Source organism: Mustela lutreola, chromosome 15 (genome assembly GCF_030435805.1).
Source record: "Mustela lutreola isolate mMusLut2 chromosome 15, mMusLut2.pri, whole genome shotgun sequence".
NCBI classification, from domain to species: Eukaryota; Metazoa; Chordata; class Mammalia; order Carnivora; family Mustelidae; genus Mustela; species Mustela lutreola.
In genome coordinates this window covers 13,738,922-13,757,503 of record NC_081304.1, presented here as the reverse complement: position 1 = coordinate 13,757,503, position 18,582 = coordinate 13,738,922, and the positions used below count along the sequence as shown (strand labels likewise).

At 44.2% G+C, this 18,582-nt stretch overlaps 1 protein-coding gene across 12 annotated transcripts in view; it reads right to left on the bottom strand.

Annotated features, from left to right (window-relative positions):
• Positions 1–17,934, bottom strand: part of BPTF (bromodomain PHD finger transcription factor) — a 160,039-nt gene extending 142,105 nt beyond the window's left edge. For 6 of the 12 annotated variants that reach the window (XM_059148941.1, XM_059148940.1, XM_059148944.1 and 3 more), the window contains exon 1: positions 17,060–17,934. In XM_059148941.1, coding sequence (XP_059004924.1) covers positions 17,060–17,699 — 640 coding nt within the window. In that variant the 5' untranslated portion in view covers positions 17,700–17,934. The remainder of the gene's footprint in view (positions 1–17,059) is intronic. The other 6 variants (XM_059148950.1, XM_059148943.1, XM_059148949.1 and 3 more) reach the window with 1 other exon arrangement.
• Between the last annotated feature and the right edge of the window lie 648 nt (positions 17,935–18,582).

Sequence of the window (18,582 nt, the reverse complement as noted above, 5' to 3'; positions counted from 1 at the left end):
AAGTATTAGATAAATTATTTTTGAATTTTTTAATCAAACTGTAAATAAAGAGACTTCAGTTTAATTTTTTTTTAAAGATTTTATTTACTTATTTGAGAGAGAGAGAGGGAGAGAGCACAAGCTGGGGAGGGAGGCAAAGGAAGAGGGAGAAGCAGACTCCCCCACTGAGCAGGAAGCCGGATGTGTAAGACCCTGGGATCATGACCTGAGCCAAAGGCAAATGCTTACCTGACTGAGCCATCGAGGCACCCCGAGACTTCAGTTTTGTTTGATTTTTTTAAAAGATTTTATTTACTTATTTGAGAGAGAGAGGGCACAAGCAGGGGAAGCAGCAGAGGGAGAAGCAGGCCTCCTGCTGTGCAGGGAGCCTGATGCAGGGGCTCAATGTCAGGAACCTGGGATCATGACCCAAGCTGAAGGCAGACAACTAACTGACCAAGCCACCCAGGCACCCCCAAGACTTCAGTTATATATGACAAAATCATAGCACAAATTAATATGCTTTTCCTCCTAACACCTGGAAAATTGACAGGAAGAAACATGAAAGGCAAAAACATACTAGAACAAAGACGAAAAAAAACCACAATGAGATACCACCCTCATACCTGTAGAATGGGCATTATTAAAAAGGGAAGAAATAACAAACAGTTGACAAAAGTGTGGAGAAAGGGGAGGGGCGCCTGGGTGGTTCAGTGGGTTAAAGCCTCTGCCTTCGGCTCAGGTCATGATCCCAGGGTCCAGGGATCGAGCTCCGCATTGGGCTCTCTGCTCACCCGGAAGCCTGCTTCTCCCTCTCTCTCTCTGCCTACTTGTGATCTCTGTCTGTCAAATAACTAAATAAAATCTTAAAAAAAAAAAAAAAAGTGTGGAGAAAGGGGAAACCTTGTGCACCGTTACTAGAAATGTAAATCAGTGAAGCCACTGTGGCAAACAACATGGAGGTTCCTCAAAAAATTAAAAACAAAACTACCACATGATCCAGCAATTCCATTTCTGGGTCTTAATCTAAAGGAAAAGAAATCACTGTCTCAAAGAGATATCTACATCCCCATGTTCACTGAACATTATTTACACTAGCCAAAACATGCAAACAACCTGTGATCATCGACAAGTGAATAAAGAAAATGTAATGTTTACATGTATGTGTGCACACAGACACACTAAAGAAAATACAGATTACTATTAAGCCATAAAAGAGGAAATCCTGCGACAACATGGATAAACCCTGGGGACATCATGCCAAGTGGAGTAAGTCAAGGAGAGAAAGACAAATATTGTAAGATCTCACTTACATTTAGAATCTAAAAAAAAAAACAAACTCAAAGACACAAAAAAACAGATGAGGGTGGGGAAAATGAGTGAAGAGAGTAAAAAAGCACAAGCCTCCAGTTATAAGGTAAATAAGTTCCAGGGATATAATATATAGCATGCAACTATAGTTAATAATATTGTATATTTGGAAGTTGCTAAAAGAGTTTATCTTAGGGGCCCTTGGATGGCTCAGTCAGTTAAGCACCTGCCTTTAGCTCAGGTCATGATCCCACAGTCCTCAAACTGAGCCTGGAGTAGGGCTCCCTGCTCAACAGAGTCTGTTTCTCCCTCTCCTTCTGCCCCTCTGCCCACTCATGTGCACATATGCACTCTCTCGCTCAATAAATAAAAATCTTTTTTAAAAAGCATATATATATATATTTTTTTTAAGATTTTATTTATTTATTTGACAGAGAGAGACCACAAGTAGACAGGCAGGTAGGCAGAGAGGGAGGAAGGGAAGCAAGCTCCCCGCTGAGCAGGGAGCCCAATGCGGGACTCCATCCCAGGACTCCGAGATCATGACCCGAGCCGAAGGCAGCGGCTTAACCCACGGAGCCACCCAGGCGCTCTAAAAAAGAATATCTTAAAAGTTATTATCACAAGAAAAAAAAAGCTTTAATTGTATTAAATGATGGATATTGGGGACGCCTGGGTGGCTCAGTTGGTTAAGCAGCTGCCTTCGGCTCAGGTCATGATCCCAGTGTCCTGGGATCGAGTCCCACATCGGGCTCCTTGCTCGGCAGGGAGCCTGCTTCTCCCTCTGCCTCTGCCTGTGCTTGCTCTCTCCCCCTCTCTCTCTGATAAATAAATAAAATCTTTAAAAAAAAAAATGATGTATATTAACTTACTGTAGATATCACTTTGCAATATATATCAAATCATTATGTTGTACACAATTAATATAATGTTATGTGTCAATTTTATCTCAAAAGTGGTGGGAAGAAGAGATTTAAAAAAAGAGAGAGAGAGAGAGAAAGAAAGAGAAAAGGGGCACCTGGGCGGCTCAGTTGGTTAAGTGCATTATCTAAGGTCATGATCTCCAGATCCTGGGATGAGCCCCACATCGGACTCCCTGCTCAGCCAGGAGTCTGCTTCTCTCTCTTGTACCTCCCCCGCAACCCTCCGGTACTGCTTTTTCTCTCTCAAATAAATAACATCTTTAAAAAAGAGAGAGAGGAGAGGAGACATAAGCAATCAAGCAGTTACAGTGACTTTGTAGAATGTGGAAACTGGGAACAGAGGTATCTGACCCTGCAGAGAGAACTCTCCATTCTAAGAACGTTCAGAGGCAGAGGGGAAGAACAGGAAAACGAATGACCTGGAGGCCCCAGGACTCCTGCACCACCAGACTTAGAAGGCTCAGGGTTCCTGATGGGAAATTTAGTGACGTGTGCATACTGTAAGGTGCGAGCCCTAGCTGTCTTCCTTTATTTAACTTCCTAAGATACTGAGTATACACTCTCACTCAGACCCTAAATCCCAGCCACAAGCAAAAAATTAAAGAAATCTTCCCTTAAGACATCAAACAGACTCACAGGAGAAAAATAAAAGAGAGACAAAAACAAAAATACACAAAAATAACAAATACTGATATCTGGCGTTCCACCAAAGACAAGGTTGGCTCACTGCCCAATCACCTCACGGTGAAACCTACCAGTTGGGAAACCACAGCCACCCACTATCCAGCACCTCACTCCGTGAACAACCTCATGACGTATTTTAAAAAAAAGCCTCCTCTGTTAGTACTAAAACAGAAAAATAGAATCTGGGGGAGCCTGGCTGGCTCAGTCAGTAGAGCATGCAACTCTTGATCTAAGAGTTGTGATTTCAAGCCACACACTGCGTGTGAAGCCTACTTAAAAAACAAAATAAAAACGAAAACCAAAAAAAGAACAAAATCTGAGGTAACAAAGAAAAGTTTTAAAAAATGAAAAAATATCCTCAGAGAAATAAAGAAAGGTATTACATCCAAGAAGAGGATGGTTTGAAAAAGGAACAAAGAAAAGAGCTCTGGGAAATTATATGACATAAGTAATTATTGTAAGCTAAACTTTCCAAATTCAAGAATAAGAAAGCAAACATACCCAATTAAAAACTGGGGAAAATATTTCAACAGACACTTCACCAAAGATTGGCCTCAGAGACAAGCAAATAAGCACATAAAAAGATGCTCAGCATCATTAATCATTAGGGAAACCAAAATTAAAGTAATAAGGAAATATACCACTAGGGGCACCTGGGTGACTCTGTGGGTTGAGTCTGCCTTTGGCTCCATCATCCCAGAGTTCCGGGATGGAGCCCCATATTGGGCTCCCTGAGCAGGTAGTGTCTGCTTCTCCCTCTCCCTCTGCTCCTCACTCTCTGTCTCTCTCAAATAAATAAATAAAATTTTTAAAAAATTTTTCAAAAAAAGATAAGAAACATACCACTATGCACCTATTACAATGGCCAGAATCCTCATCCATTGCGAGTGGGAATGCGAAATGGTAAAACCACTTTGAAAAACAGTTTGGCAGTCTTTTTTTCCTATTTTTTTTTTTAAGATTTTATTTATTTATCTGAGAGGCTGAGAATGAGTGGGGCGGTGGGGAAAGCAAGAGAGGGGGAGAGAGAAGCAGACTCCCCACTTAGCAGGAATCCCAACTTGGGGCTCAATCCCAGGACACCAGGATCATGACCTGAGTGAGCCCAAGGCAGATGCTTACCCGACTGAGCCACTCTGGTGCCTCTGGCAGTTTCTTAGAAGGTTAAAATATACATGGCATAAAACCCACCAATTCTGCCTCTAGGTATTTTCCCAACAGAAATAAAAACTTGTCTTCACACAAAAACCTATAAGTAAATGTTTGCATCAACTTTATTTATAACCTCCAAAACCTGGAAACAGTTCAAATGTTCTTGAACTGGTGAGTGGATAAGCCAACTGTGGTACGTCCATATAATGGACTATCTACGCCATGATAAAAAGCAATGAACTATTAATAAAAACAGTATTTTGAGGGCGCCTGGGTGGCTCAGTGGGTTAAGCCGCTGCCTTCGGCTCAGGTCATGATCCCAGGCTCCTGGGACCGAGTCCTGCATCGGGCTCTCTGCTCAGCAGGGAGCCTGCTTCCCTCTCTCTCTCTCTGCCTGCCTCTCCATCTACTTGTGATTTCTGTCAAATAAATAAATAAAATCTTTAAAAAAATAAAAAATAATTTAAAAAATTAAAAAATAAACAGTATTTTGGATGAATTTCAAATTCACTATGCTAGGTAAAAGCAGCTAGACTCAAAAAGCTAAATAGCCTACCTATATGATACTCAGAAAAAGACAAAACTACAGGAACAGCAAATACATTGGTGGTGGCCTGACTAAAGGAAAACCAGTGAATTTGGGGCAGATAATGGGACTGTTCTGTACTCATGGTGGTGGTGGTTATATGGCTAGGTGTGTATGCCAAAACTTAAGAGTCAAAATTCGGTGAATTTTACTGTACATGGAAGGTACACTTCAAAAATTCTTTTAATTAGCATTAATAATAAATATAAAAAGATATTACATCATTAAATAGGATGCTATGCAAAGAAACAAAGAAAGGAGCTTTTAGAAATTAAATATCTGATAGCTGAAATAAAAACAAAAGACTTGGAAGAGAAAAAGAAAGAAATCTCCCAGAAGACAGACTAAAAGGACAAGACAACAAAAATTTAAAATGACAAAAAACTCAGTAAGATCAGTCTCTAAGACCCTACATCTAAGTTCAAGAAGAGAAATGAACAAATTTGGGAAAAAATGAGCAAATAATTTTTTTAAAAATCCCCAGAACTAAAGAACATAAATATCCATATTAAAAGGGTCCACCAAGGGGCACCTGGTGGCTGGCTCAGTTGGTGGAATGTAAGACTCCTGATGTGGAGGTTGTGAGTCTGAACCCCACATGTAGCATTTTTACTTAAAAATTTTTTTTTTAGTCATGATCTCGGGGTCCTGGGATCGAGTCCCACGTTGGGCTCTCTGCTCAGCGGGGAGCCTGCTTCCTCCTCTCTCTCTGCCTGCCTCTCTGCCTACTTGTGATCTCTCTCTGTCAAATAAATAAATAAAATCTTTAAAAAAAAAAAAAATTTTTTTTTAATTTTAGTTAGGAAAAAAGGGAGGGTGGAGCCACCCAGCACCCAGCACAATGAATTAAGAAAAGGGCCACGTCAAGGGATATGATATCACAGCAAAACTTCACAATACTGGAGAGCATAAAAAGAGCCTAAATGCTTCATAAAGGGAAAAAACAAGTCACACATGAAGGAAGTAATCAGAATGGCCCTAAACTTCTCAACTGCAACATTAGATGCTGGAACACGATACAAACAAATCTTTCAAGTGAAAAGATTTTTAAATTTAGGATCCTATACCCAGCCAAAATATCTATCAATATTAGGGTCACAAAGAACATTTTATTTTCTTTTTTATAAATTTTTTAAAAGATTTTTTATTTATTTGACAGAGAGCGATCACAAGTAGGCAAGCAGGCGGGGAGGGGGCCAGGCTCCCGGCTGAGCAGAGAGCCCAATGTGGGGCTCCATCCCAGGACGCTGAGATCATGACCTGAGCCGAAGACAGATGCTTAACCCACTGAGCCACCCAGGCGCCTGTATTATTTTTATTATTAATATATAATGCATTATTTGTTTCAGGGGTATAGGCCTATAATTCATCAGCCTTACACAATACACAGTGCTTACTAGCAAAGAGCATTTCCAAGCATTTTTTTTAATGTTTTTAAATTTTTTTAAATTATTTTATTTATTTATTTGACAGAGATCACAAGCAGGCAGAGAGGCAGGCAGTGAGAAAGGGAGAAGCAGGCCCCCCGCTGAGCAGAGTGCCCAATGTGGGGCTCGATCCCAGGACCCCGGGATCATGACCTGAGCCGAAGGCAGAGGCTTAACCCACTGACCCACCCAGGCGCCCCCAAACATATTTTTTTTAAGTTTATTTCTCATGCACCCATTCTTAGGAAGCAACTAGAGGTTGGTTTTGCTGAAAAAGAAGAGTAGATCAGGAAAAACGTCGGACTCAAGAAAGAGAATATACATAGGTAAGCAGCAAAAAGAAGTTCCAGTGTGATGACCAACAGACCTACAGAGCAATCAGTTCAGGTGAAAGCAGAAATGGGGAGGGACACAGAAGAAAAACCAATAAGAAAAAAAATGGAACTGTTACATTTAAGAGTTTGGAAAAGAGTAAGTGATAAGGTATTCTACAGACTTGACAGTGCACTGGGCTAGATACATAGAACATTAAGCAAGTGAAAAACTAAGGCAATTTTGGTGAGTGCTGTGAAGTGTGTAAACCTGGCGATTCACAGACCTGTACCCCTGGGGATAAAAATATATGTTTATAAAAAATAAAAACTAAATTAAAAAAAAAACTAAGGCAATAACTCCAGAAAAAGTATTATTTATAATAATCATATAAATAAATCATATATACAGTTATGAACATGTAACCAATCCCTCAGTATTTATCCAAAAATCATGCTGTAACTATAATGAAAGGATAAGAAAGAAAGTAATTATAAAAAGGCTAACTCTTGGGGCGCCTGGGTGGCTCAGTGGGTTAAGCCTCTGCCTTCAGCTCAGGTCATGATCCCAGTGTCCTGGGATCGAGCCCCGCATCGGACTCTCTGCTCAGCGGGGAGCCTGTTTCCTCCTCTCTCTCTCTGCCTGCCTCCCTGCCTGCTTGTGATCTCTCTCTGTGTCAAGTAAATAAATAAAATATTTTTTTAAAAAAGGCTAACTCTTCATCTACCATAAACAAAGTCAAAAGAATGTATAAAACTGATAAAGCAAATATAAGCATATTATTTTAAAATACTGTGGTAAATGCCAAGGGGAGAAAGCTGGGCGCCTGGGTGGCTCAGTGGGTTAAGCCTCTGCCTTCGGCTCAGGTCATGATCAGGGTCCTGGGATCAAGCCCCACATCGGGTTCTCTGCTCAGCAGAGAGCCTGCTTCCCCCTCCCTCTCTGTCTGCCTCCTCTACTTGTGATCTCTCTCTCTGTCAAATAAATAAATAAAATCTTAAAAAAAAAAAAAAAAAAAGGAAGAATTGAAAGCCACTGCCTCTAGAGAGGTCTCGGGTAGAAACAGGTGTATCAGGGAACTGCTTTTGTTCAGTATGAGCTTTAATACAATTTTAATTTGTTACCTATGTTCACGTATTATCTTCATAAAGACCGTGATAGGAGAAAATTTCGCTATATATCAAGTAAAAACAATTAGTTTATCATAATCCTAATCCTAGCTGTACCTTTAAAAAAAAAAAGATTAACTTATTTCAGAGAGAGCGAGCAAGCACACATGCACAAGCAGGGAGAGGGAGAGAGAGAATCCCTAAGCGGGCTCTCTGCTGAGCACAGAGTCAGATATGGGGCTCGATCCCAGGACCCTGAGATCATGACCTGAACTGAAACCAAGAGCCAGTCGCTCAACCAACTGAGCCAACCAGGCACACCTAGTTGTACCTTTTTCAAAATACACAGGTAAAAACATGTTATAGGAATGAAAACATCCCCAAGAGTTATCTTTGGTTGGTAAGATTACAGATTTTCATTTTCATCTTTGTATTATAAGTATTTTTCCAAAAGAGTAAATCCCCACTATTTTTCTTATTTTTCATTGCAATTCTTAAAAACAACTTGAAAACAGATGAGCTTTCTGAGAAAGGAGGAAGACAGTGAGAGGGCCATGTACAGGCAGTTTTGAAAACCTGGAAAACTGGTGTTAAAGGAACGGAGAGAAAGACAACATGAACTACCAAGAGTTCAAAGTGTCACAAGTGCTTTCTCTACTCTAATTGACCACTGTGAACAACTGAAGTAAATTTATTATTTACCATAGTTCTGGAATAAGTCAGATGGTAGCTAAACTAAACCTTTTAAGTGGGTAAGTTAAATATTTAATATTTCTTTCAAAGGGGGAAAATAAAGCTCTGGGTTTTTTTTTTAAGATTTTATTTATTTGGGGCACCTGGGTGGCTCAGTGGGTTAAGCCTCTGCCTGTCAGGGTCTGAGGGTCCTGGGATCAGGCCCCGCATGGGGCGGAGGGGGGGGGGGGCCTCTGCTCAGCAGGGAGCCTGCTTCCTCCTCTCTCTCTGCCTGCCTCTCTGCCTATTTGTGATCTGTCAAATATAAATAAAATCTTTAAAAAAAAAAAAAGACTTTACTTATTTATTTGACAGAGAGAGACATGGAGAAAGGGAATACAAGCAAGGGGGGTGGGAGAGGGAGAAGCAGGCTTCCCCCTGAGCAGGAAGCCCGATGCGGGCCTGATTCCAGGACCCTGAGGCCACAACCTGAGCCGAAGGCAGATGCTTAACAGACTAAGCCACCCAGGCGCCCCTAAATCTGTTTTAACACATATTTTTACTTAAATATGGTCCTTAAAATATGTTTATACCTTATAAATCAAATGACATCTTTTTTTTTTTTTTGAAGGCTCCATGCCCAGTGTGGAACCCAATGTGGGGCTTGAACTCACGACTCTGAGATCAAGACCTGAGCTGAGAACAAGAGCAGAACATTTAACAATTGAGACACGCCAGCACCCCTAGATGACATTTTCTCACTGTACTCGAAGTAAGGTCCCTGTATCTTCATAGAATCTCCATCTTCAGGGGAGATTTCCCTGGGAATCCTGGGATTAAGGGTCCTGGGATCAAGTCCTGCATCGGGCTCCTTGCTCAACGGGGAGCCTGCTTCTCCCTCTCCCTTTGCCTATCACTCCCCCTGCTGTGCTCTCCCCTCTCTGTCATATAAATAAAATCTTTAAAAAAAAGAAGAATCGGGCGCCTGGGTGGCTCAGTGGGTTAAGCCGCTGCCTTCGGCTCAGGTCATGATCTCAGGCTCCTGGGATCGAGTCCCGCATCGGGCTCTCTGCTCGGCAGGGAGCCTGCTTCCCTCTCTCTCTCTCTCTCTGCCTGCCTCTCTGTCTACTTGTGATTTCTCTCTGTCAAATAAATAAATAAAATCTTTAAAAAAAAAAAAAAAAAAAAAGAAGAATCTCCATCTTCAGGAGCAAATCAACAGGTAAAAATAGCCTAATATTTGTTGAATCTTCACCATATGCTAGGCACTGTTACAGGCATTTCGTGTATATGAACCATTTAACCCTCACATCTTGAATTGAGTACTAAGATATCTCCATTTTACAAATGAGGAAAGTGAGACACTGAGTGTTAAGCAAACAGCCCACCATCACAGAGCCCAGATTCAAACTCATGAAATCTGGTCCAGATTCTCCACTTTATATCTCTGTGCTACATGCTCGCTCTCTATAGAGATTCTTGACGCACACAAAAGATGTATATAGACTCCTCAGATTCTCATACATCACGATAACCTAAAATGCTGTAGTGGGCTTACATACGCAGGTGCCTCCAATACCTGCCACAAGTCCCCACTCTGACAGTGTGGAAATCAGTGGTTGGACTCCACTTACACTAGTCCTTCTTTGATAAATCTTTCTGGAATAAATTCTCCAAACTGGCCTAAGGCAATCCAAAATTCAGCGATAATTTGGGGAGACTTATAACCCAACTCTCATTCATCCTAAGAAAACTACTGTTGTTTAAAAAAAAAAAAAAAGGATTTTATTTATTTCAGAGACAGAGAGACAGAGATAGTGACAGAGATAGCACAAGCGGGGAGAATAGGGAGAAACAGACGCCTCACCAAGCAGGGAGCCCCCACACAGGGCTCGATCCAGGACCCTGAGCTGAAATCAGATGCTTAATTGACTGAGCCATCCAGGAGCCCCTCAATAAAGCTATTTTTTAAATGGAATTATTAAATATTACTTGAGATTGATTGTTGATTGATTTCTATTTAGTAGGCTCCCTGCTCACTGGGGAGCTGGCTTCTCCCCCTCCCTCTGCCACGCCCCCTCCTTGTGCTCCTCTTTCACTCTCTCAAATATAATCTTTTAAAAAAGAGGGGGGAGGCGCCTGGGTGGCTCAGTGGATTAAAGCTTCTGCCTTCGGCTCAGATCATGTTCCCAGGGTCCTGGGATCGAGCCCCAAATCAGGCTCTCTGCTCAGCAGGGAGCCTGCTTCCTCCTCTCTCTCTCTCTGCTTGCCTCTCTGCCTACTTGTGATCTCTGTCTGTCGAATAAATAAATAAAATCTTTTTTAAAAATTAAAATTAAAAAAATTTTTTTAAAGGCATTCAAATAGGGTGCCTGGGTGGCTCAGTGGGTTAAGCCGCTGCCTTCGGCTCAGGTCATGGTCTCAGGGTCCTGGGATCGAGTCCCACATCGGGCTCTCTGCTCAGCAGGGAGCCTGCTTCCTCCTCTCTCTCTCTCTGCCTGCCTCTCTGCCTACTTGTGATCTCTCTCTGTCAAATAAATAAATAAAAAATCTTAAAAAAAAAAAAAAAAGGCATTCAAATACAAACAAGACCAAGAAGGGCGGAAGAGAGTAATCTATTCAATGCAAGGAGGGCATCTGCTAGGACTGGCTCCTATCCATGTCACCCAGATTATCAGTCTCCCACCACAACCACCAACTTTTCATCCCCTACACGCCCCCTCCAAGGATCTGCAGTCACAGGGAGGACACAGGGTAATGAAGAAGAAAAGAATCTAACAGAAGAAATCAGAGTTCCTGGCCTCAACATCCCCAGTGCTGCTGTGCCTACACATTTCGACACAGAGCTCCAACCCCAAGTACACAAGGACAAGGAGTCGAACGTGAACACAGACTACTCTTCACCACACGCATCAGACGTACTTCTCTACCACGCACAAAGCATTGTTGCCCAACTTCTTAATAACTCTTCGGGGCCTTCATTTTCTTTCTTCCAACTCTCATGTTTAACCTCTTCAGATACAGATACCCGAAAACAGATCTCACTCATTTCCTTGTAATCCTGAATTCCTATCGCCACTCAAAGCACTACCATTCCTACGGAAGCACATGGGATGCATTCTTCTCTCCATCTACACTCCTGATGCTGTCGAGGCCTGGGGAACCTGAAGTACCTCCTGAATTGATCTGCCACTCAGTGCTTCAAAACCCATCCAGGGGAGCCTGGGTGGCTCAGTCGTTAAGCATCTGCCTTCGGCTTGGGTCATGATCCCAGGGTCCTGGGAACGAGCCCCTCATCGGGCTCCCTGCTCAGCGGGAAGCACCTGCTTCTCCCTCTCCCACTCCCCTTGCTTGTGTTCCCCCTCTCACTGTGTCGCTCTCTGTCAAATAAATAAATCTTTAAAAAAAAACAAAACCCATCCAGATACCCACTAGCTATCTCATCTTCCAATCCATCCTCATAACAGAAGCTATGCTAAACTCGCTAACATCCCAATGAAATCGTATTCCACTTGTTCCCCAATCTTCCAACTCATCATCAATACCCACAAATGAAATAGATTTGGAACAGATTGGGCGGGGGGAGGGGGCTTGAGAAACCACCTCCTCCTGCTCCTCCAGTAATCCTCTCAATCTAGGGGGGACGAGCAGTCTGCAATAGTGGCCTAACTGTATCTCCATGAGTTGATTTGGTTTTGTTTCCCTCTCCCGCGTGCTGCTGATGGGAATACTGCAGACCCCTCGGTGCTGAAGAGTGAAAAATGAGGATCACTGACCTAGTGCAGTATTTACCCTCAGACGAGAGGCAGAAAGTTATAGCTTGGTTCTCTAGATACAGCCCAACAAACAGACCTTTACAGCTTATTTCTTACTCACATACTCAGGTTCTTGCTAAACCAAGACACTCAAGACTGCCCACACTTTAAAATCAGTACCTTAGGGGCATGTGACTCTTGATCTCAGGGTCTGGGGTTCAAGTCCCATACTGGGTGTAGAGATTATGTAAAAAATAAAACCTTAAAAAAATATATATATATCAGGGCTTCTGTTCATGCTGCTCCCTCCCTTGAACTACCCATCCTCATCCAGCACATGCTCATCCAAGAAAGATACAGCCACACCAACTCCCCAAAACAGGGTATAAACTTGTCCTTCTCTAAATCTCTACTGCACTTTGTCCTTCACTTGTAGCAATCCAGAATTACACAAATACCAAAAAGACATTTGGTTGACACTGGTGGCAATAAATACTGCCAAACCAGTAACAAATTCTGCTTCAGATAAATCTACAGTTCATGGCATCTATGCCACTGTTCTCCTCTGTCATAATCCTTAGAGGACATAAATCACGAACAGGAAAACATCAGGGCTTTGGCTTTCTGAAGCCATCATCAGAGGTTCCAAATTTCAAAATTCCAGCTAAGTATAATACACCAGAAGTCCCACACAAGTTAAAAGCAAAAACTATCCAGTTTCTGGGGCACCTGGGTGGCTCAGTCATTAAACGTCTGCCTTGGCTCAGATGATCCCTGGGTCCTGGGATCAAGGCCCACAATGGGCTCCCTGCTCAGCAAGACTGCTTCTCCCTCTCCCTCTGCCTGCTGTTTCCCCTTCTGTTCTTTCTGTCAAATTAATTAATTAATTAATTAAATCTTTACAAAATTAAAAAAAAAAACTATCCAGTTTCAGGTATGATTTGTTTTTATTTAGCAAATGCTTGATTTCAAGGTGCTGTAAGAACACCAAACACCTATTCAAAACAGATTTTCTGTACGATCTCTCTCAATGCATCGACAATACAAGTCATAAAACTGGGGCGCCTGGGTGGCTCATTCGGCTAAGTGCCCAACTCCTGGTTTCGGCTCTGGGCATGATCTCAGGGTCCTGGGATCCAGCCCTGTGTCAGGCTCCAAGCTCAATGTGAAATCTGCTTGAGATTCTCTCCCTCTCCCTCTGCCCCTTCCCCAGTTCACACATGCATGTGCACTCTCTGCCTCAAATAAATAAATTAATAAATCCAAAAAATATGTCATAAAGGGGTGTGTGGGTATCTCAGTCAGTTAAGCATCTGCCTTTGGCTCAGGTCATAATTTCAGGGTCCTGGGATCAAGACCTAGTCAGGCTCTCTGGTCAGCAGGGAGTCTGCTTTTCCCTCTCCCTCTATGCTCCTGTTCTCAGTCTTCCAAATAAATAGAAACTTTTTTAAAAAAATATGCCATAGTACGCCTGGGTGGCTCAATCGGTTGAGCAACTGCCTTTGGCTCAGGTCATGATCCCAGGTCCTGGGATCGAGTCCTGCATTGGGCTCCTTGCTCAGTGGAAAGCCTGCTTCTCCCTCTGCCTGTTCTACCGGCTATGCCTGCCTGCTTGGGTTTTCTCTCTGATAAATAAACAATCTTAAAAATATACATATATATGTCATAAAACCTATGGGCTGAAATAACTCTAAATAATAAAAATAAATAAAACCCTTTTTCAACCAAATGCCTCTAGCTGAAGCAAAACTAGATGATTTCAATTTTTGAATTAATAAACTGTCAATTCTATTGTATTATTTGTAATGTGAATGTCTTATGCACCCATTTAAAATTTTTCTCCTTAAAAGGAAAACTTTTACTCTCCAATGAAAATACTTTTTAAAATCTATGATTTTAGGGGTGCCCGGCTGGCTCAGTCGGAGGAGTGTGTGACTCTTGATCTTGGGGTCATGACTTTGAACCCTATAATGGGTGTAAAGCTTACTAAAAAAACAGGGGCGCCTGGGTGGCTCAGTGGCTCCAATCATGATCCCAGGGTACTGGGATCAAGTCCCATATCGGGCTCACTGCTCAGCGGGAAGCATGCTTCTCTCTCTTTCTCTGCTGCTGCTCCCCCTGCTTGTGCTTACTGTCTCTCTCAAGTTAATAAATAAAAATCTTAAAAAAAAATTAGTAAAGAAATAAATTTTTTTTTAAAAAAACATGATCTTAGAAAAGCTCATATCAACCAACATCTCTGCATCGTCAACAGTCATATTACCTACAAACCACTCAACAGATGAATAGAAGAACGAATAATTTTTTATGGTAGGAAATAATATGTTAGTACTTAAGCCAACAGTAGTACTGCCTACAAAAATTAATCAAATTATTCTAAATTCCCAATAAAGTATAATCCTTTTTTTAGCCTTGAAAGTACAGGATTCAAATCCACCAATCATATTTCTTTCTGTGCTCTTGGGTTACCAGTCCCAGAGTATTTTTTTCTCCCCAAGCATACTCATTTACCTGACAGCCTTCTCCCTAGCCTTTACTGTCTGGAAATACAGATAATAAAACCAAGGACATTGGTGCTTAGCCTCAACAGCTCACTGTCATGCACTGTTACTCATTTTAGCCAAGTGGACATATTCTCAAAGTTCAGAACATAAAATGCATGATCCCTTTTACCATAATCTTGAGAGATAATGTGTTTCAAAAAGTAAAACATCCGACAAGTTAACACCACATCCAACAAAGAAAGGCAAATGCCTGGCAAGTAATAGGAAAAAGTAGCTTAAAACATACTAACTCTACTCCTAAAACCACTCACTGGTCAAACCACCAAAATCTAATTAAATCAATTTTTAGTTTCCCAAATCCAAAATATTTAGGAGCTAGAGCAACCACTGCAGAATTACCAAAACTTCATCTATTACAAGCTCTCACCTAACAATCATTTATCCAAACAATCTTTGATGAGCAGCTGCTATGTGCAAGGCACTGTACTAGGAGCTGCAGGAGACAGAAGATTAACATAAGGATATATAATCCTTAACTTCATATAAAGAAAGGACAAGTATCCACAAGGTAGTCTACAAGTATCATTAATAAAAACAAAATGTCATGAAAGTACATAAATATGCAAGTATTTTTTTTTAAAGAGAAACCTAAGCACAAATTGTAATTTAACTCAGCATATACACAGCTATCAATCCTAAGTGCTATTGGCTAGTCCCTCAAAGAGGTTTAAATTAGCTGAACGGCCCTGCCAAAATGCCTCAGCTCTGTCTAGCCCCCCAAAAACTTCCTCAGATAGTGTGTATCAGTCTCTATAGGCCTTTCAGTTGCAGGCAGAAAGAACCACGTATGATTTCTTAACATAAAAACTATTACAATAAAAGATACTAAATTGGCTAAGAAATGAAACCTTCCGCGCCCAAGACATAAATACTTGACCCTTGATTCATCCCCTTCCCTCTCGGGCCCCATCCTCTCCTCACCCTCCACCCCCACTGGGCAAAGGCAGACAGATATTGTCAAGCAAAAGAAAATTACCTTTTGCATTTGTTAGGAATGAGCCTGCATTTGGTTTAATACTCAAACTCCTCCATAAATAGGTAAGCATTTATAAAAATGGAAACATCTAAATTTAACCCCTTCTTCAACACTAGCCACTACCAAAAACAAGTGACACATCTTAATCCTATTTCCTCATCAACTTCACTTTGTAAATGCTCTTAAAATTGGAATCTAGGGGTGCCTGAATAGCGTCAGCGGGTTAAGCCTCTGCCTTTGGCTCAGGTCAAGATCTCAGGGTCCTGGGATTGAGCCCCACATCCCGCTCCCTGCTGAGCAGGGAGCCTGCTACCCCCTCTCTCTGGGCCTGCCTCTCTACCCACTTGTGATCTGTCAAATAAATAAATAAAATCTTAAAAAAAAAAAAAAAAAACACCTGGAATCTAATTCAGTTAATCCAGATTAACAAAAACATAAAGGAAAAATCTTGTAGGTTATTGCTACAAGTTACTTTTTTTGCCCACAATTTAGTAATCTGCAATCTGCAACTACGTATTTAATAAAAAGCAGCAACTGTGTGTTTAAAAAAAAAAAAAATGCATCTCAGCACCAGCCTAGAGAAACTTTCCGTGAGAAAATAGGAGAAAAGTCACCCTAGAGAAATTCATTACAGATCCAGAGAAGACTTTCATCCTTAGAATCAAGAAAAAAAGTCATTTTGTAATAAATCCCCATGTACTTCTGCCATGTGACTAAGAAGCTGGTCCAAAAGTTCACCTTCAGCAATCCTGTCTGCATGATCAACTACACATCTTCTGCAACAGGTGACACGAAACTGCATTTCTCAGGCGAAGCAAAGGGATCGAATTAGTTAAGACGCATGTTGCTGCAGTTTCTTGCCCCCCCCCTTTGGATTTTACCAAAATGATCTGGAATCGGATGAATTGCCAAATTTGTTTTGGTTTTGTTTGATTTTCTACTTTGGTTTTTAATCAGCCATTTACCAGCAACTGTCGCACAAGCCCATTAGCACTCAAGAGTAAAAACAAACACACGGGACCAGATAAGGCTCTCCGACTAACCCAACTGATCCATTTCCTTAACACAATTTTTAAAAACCACACTGCTAGGGGTGTGAAGAGAAGGATGTTTTTGCGTGTGTTTGTGTGCCACAATCTGTCTAAATCCTCAATTCCCTTTTAAGGAACAGATATATAATAAAAATCTAAAAGAAACCACATTAGAAATGCAAAGAGGCTTGCAAAACAAGAGGCTTCTTTCATTCCAAAAACCAAACCAAAACAAGGGGAGAAAAATGAATGCAATGGATATGCGTGTGCCAAAGTTTCAATCCTGCCCGGTGGAGACACTGCACTGGCACAAATTTTGAAGAGGAAAAAGAGGGGGTTGGGGGGAGAGAAAGAGAGAGCGAGTGTGTGGCCTGCAAACTGCAACAATGCAATCTCCATTTTGAACAATGCGCCTCTTTCCTCTGGTAAATCTAGTTTTTTGCCACTTGATGTGCCGTCGCGTTTCCCCTCCGTCTGGGGGGGAGGTGGGGGTGGGGGGAGACCAGAGAGGGAGTGAGCAAGGGGGGAGGGCAGAGGAGGTGGGGAAGGAGTCTGCAGCGACTGGGCTGGGTGGGTACCTGGAGTGCTGCTATAGGTGCTATGGCTCCTGAAGCTGCTTTCCGTGCAGTAACTGGCGTCGTCGTCGTCGTCTTCCATCTCCTCCGGATAATCGGAATCATCGTCGTCCTCCTCCATCTCATCCTCCTCGTCGTCCTCGGAATCTTGGGTCTCCTCGGCGTCGCCGTCCTCCTCCTCCTCCTCCTCCTCCTCCTCGGAGACCATGTCCTCCTCCTCCTCCTCCTCCTCGCTCTCGTGGTCATCGTACACCACTTTGTTGACGGCCCTCCGGGCCGGGGTGGTCCGGGCCAGGTGGCCGCCGCCGCCCCCGCCCCCCGTCCTGCCGCCCCCGCCTCCTCGCCCCCCCCGGCCCGGGGCGCTGGTGCTGGGGGGGGCCGGCGGCGGCGGCGGCGGCGGCGGCGGCGGCGGCTTCCTCCGGCTACTGCTGCCCCCCCTGGGCGAGCTCAGCCGCGTCTTGGGCGCCACCTCAGCCTGGGCGGCGGCCCACCTGCCCCGGCTGCTGCCGCGGTGCCGCGAGCGGAGCCCCCCGATGGGTCCGGACGTGGGCGGAGGCGGCGGCGGCGGCGGCGGGGCCGGGGTGCAGCGCTCCGCAGCGGGAGCCGCGGGCTGCTTGGGCGGCCTGCCCCGCCGGCCCCTCATGTCGGAGCCGAGGCGGGGGGGAGAAGGGAAAGCGGAGGGGGGAGGGGCGGGCGGAGAGGTGGCGGTGGGGGGCGCCGGGGCCGGGTGGGGAGGCCCGCGGGGCCGGGCGGGAGGGGCCCGGCCGGCGGAAGCGGGTGGAGGGAGAAGGCTCAATCCGAATTGCTGGGGCCCCACTCCGGATCGCCTTCAGCCGCCATCTTGTTTCTTCCCTCTCGCTCGGTGACTGGGGGAACCGACAGCGGCCGCAGGCCCGGAGCGCGGTCACGTGAGCTGCGCCGCCGACGAGCCTGGGACGGAGCGAGGCCGCGCGGCGCCCGCTAGGGGGAGCGCGGGAGCGCCGGGTCGGGGGCGGGGAGCCCGGGGCGCCTCCGCGCGGCGCGGCTGGACCGCGGGCGCTGGCGCCGCTGGGGAGAGGGGCGCTCTGCGCGCCGAGTGCGGTGGGCCACAGGCCTGGGGAGCCAGCTGCTTCCGCAGAGCGCCGGCTAAAGCCCCGACTCGGCAGGTCCTACCTCCCGCGTCTCCTCCTCGCGGCTTGGAGAGGAGGGCAGGAGCGGCCCCATACTTGTCCCCCTCCCCGCCCCTTGGAGGAAACTGATGCTGAAAGAGCCGAGGATGTCGCCGAGGGGGCCCGCCGGCACCGGCGTGGGAGGGAAATTAACTAGGGTCGGGGAGACGAGCTCCCAGAAACGTGAAACTCCGAAGGCTTGGTTCTAGAGAGTCCTGAAATCGATCCCAAAGACAACTGCTCGGGGGGCTGTGCCAGGATCTACACTCTGGGCTGCCAGACCCCGAGGGAAAGTCACTCTGAGACTCCTTGGATAAAATCCCCATACGAAAAGCCTCAGATAAACTCCAGAACGCACCTACATTCCAGTCCTCCTCC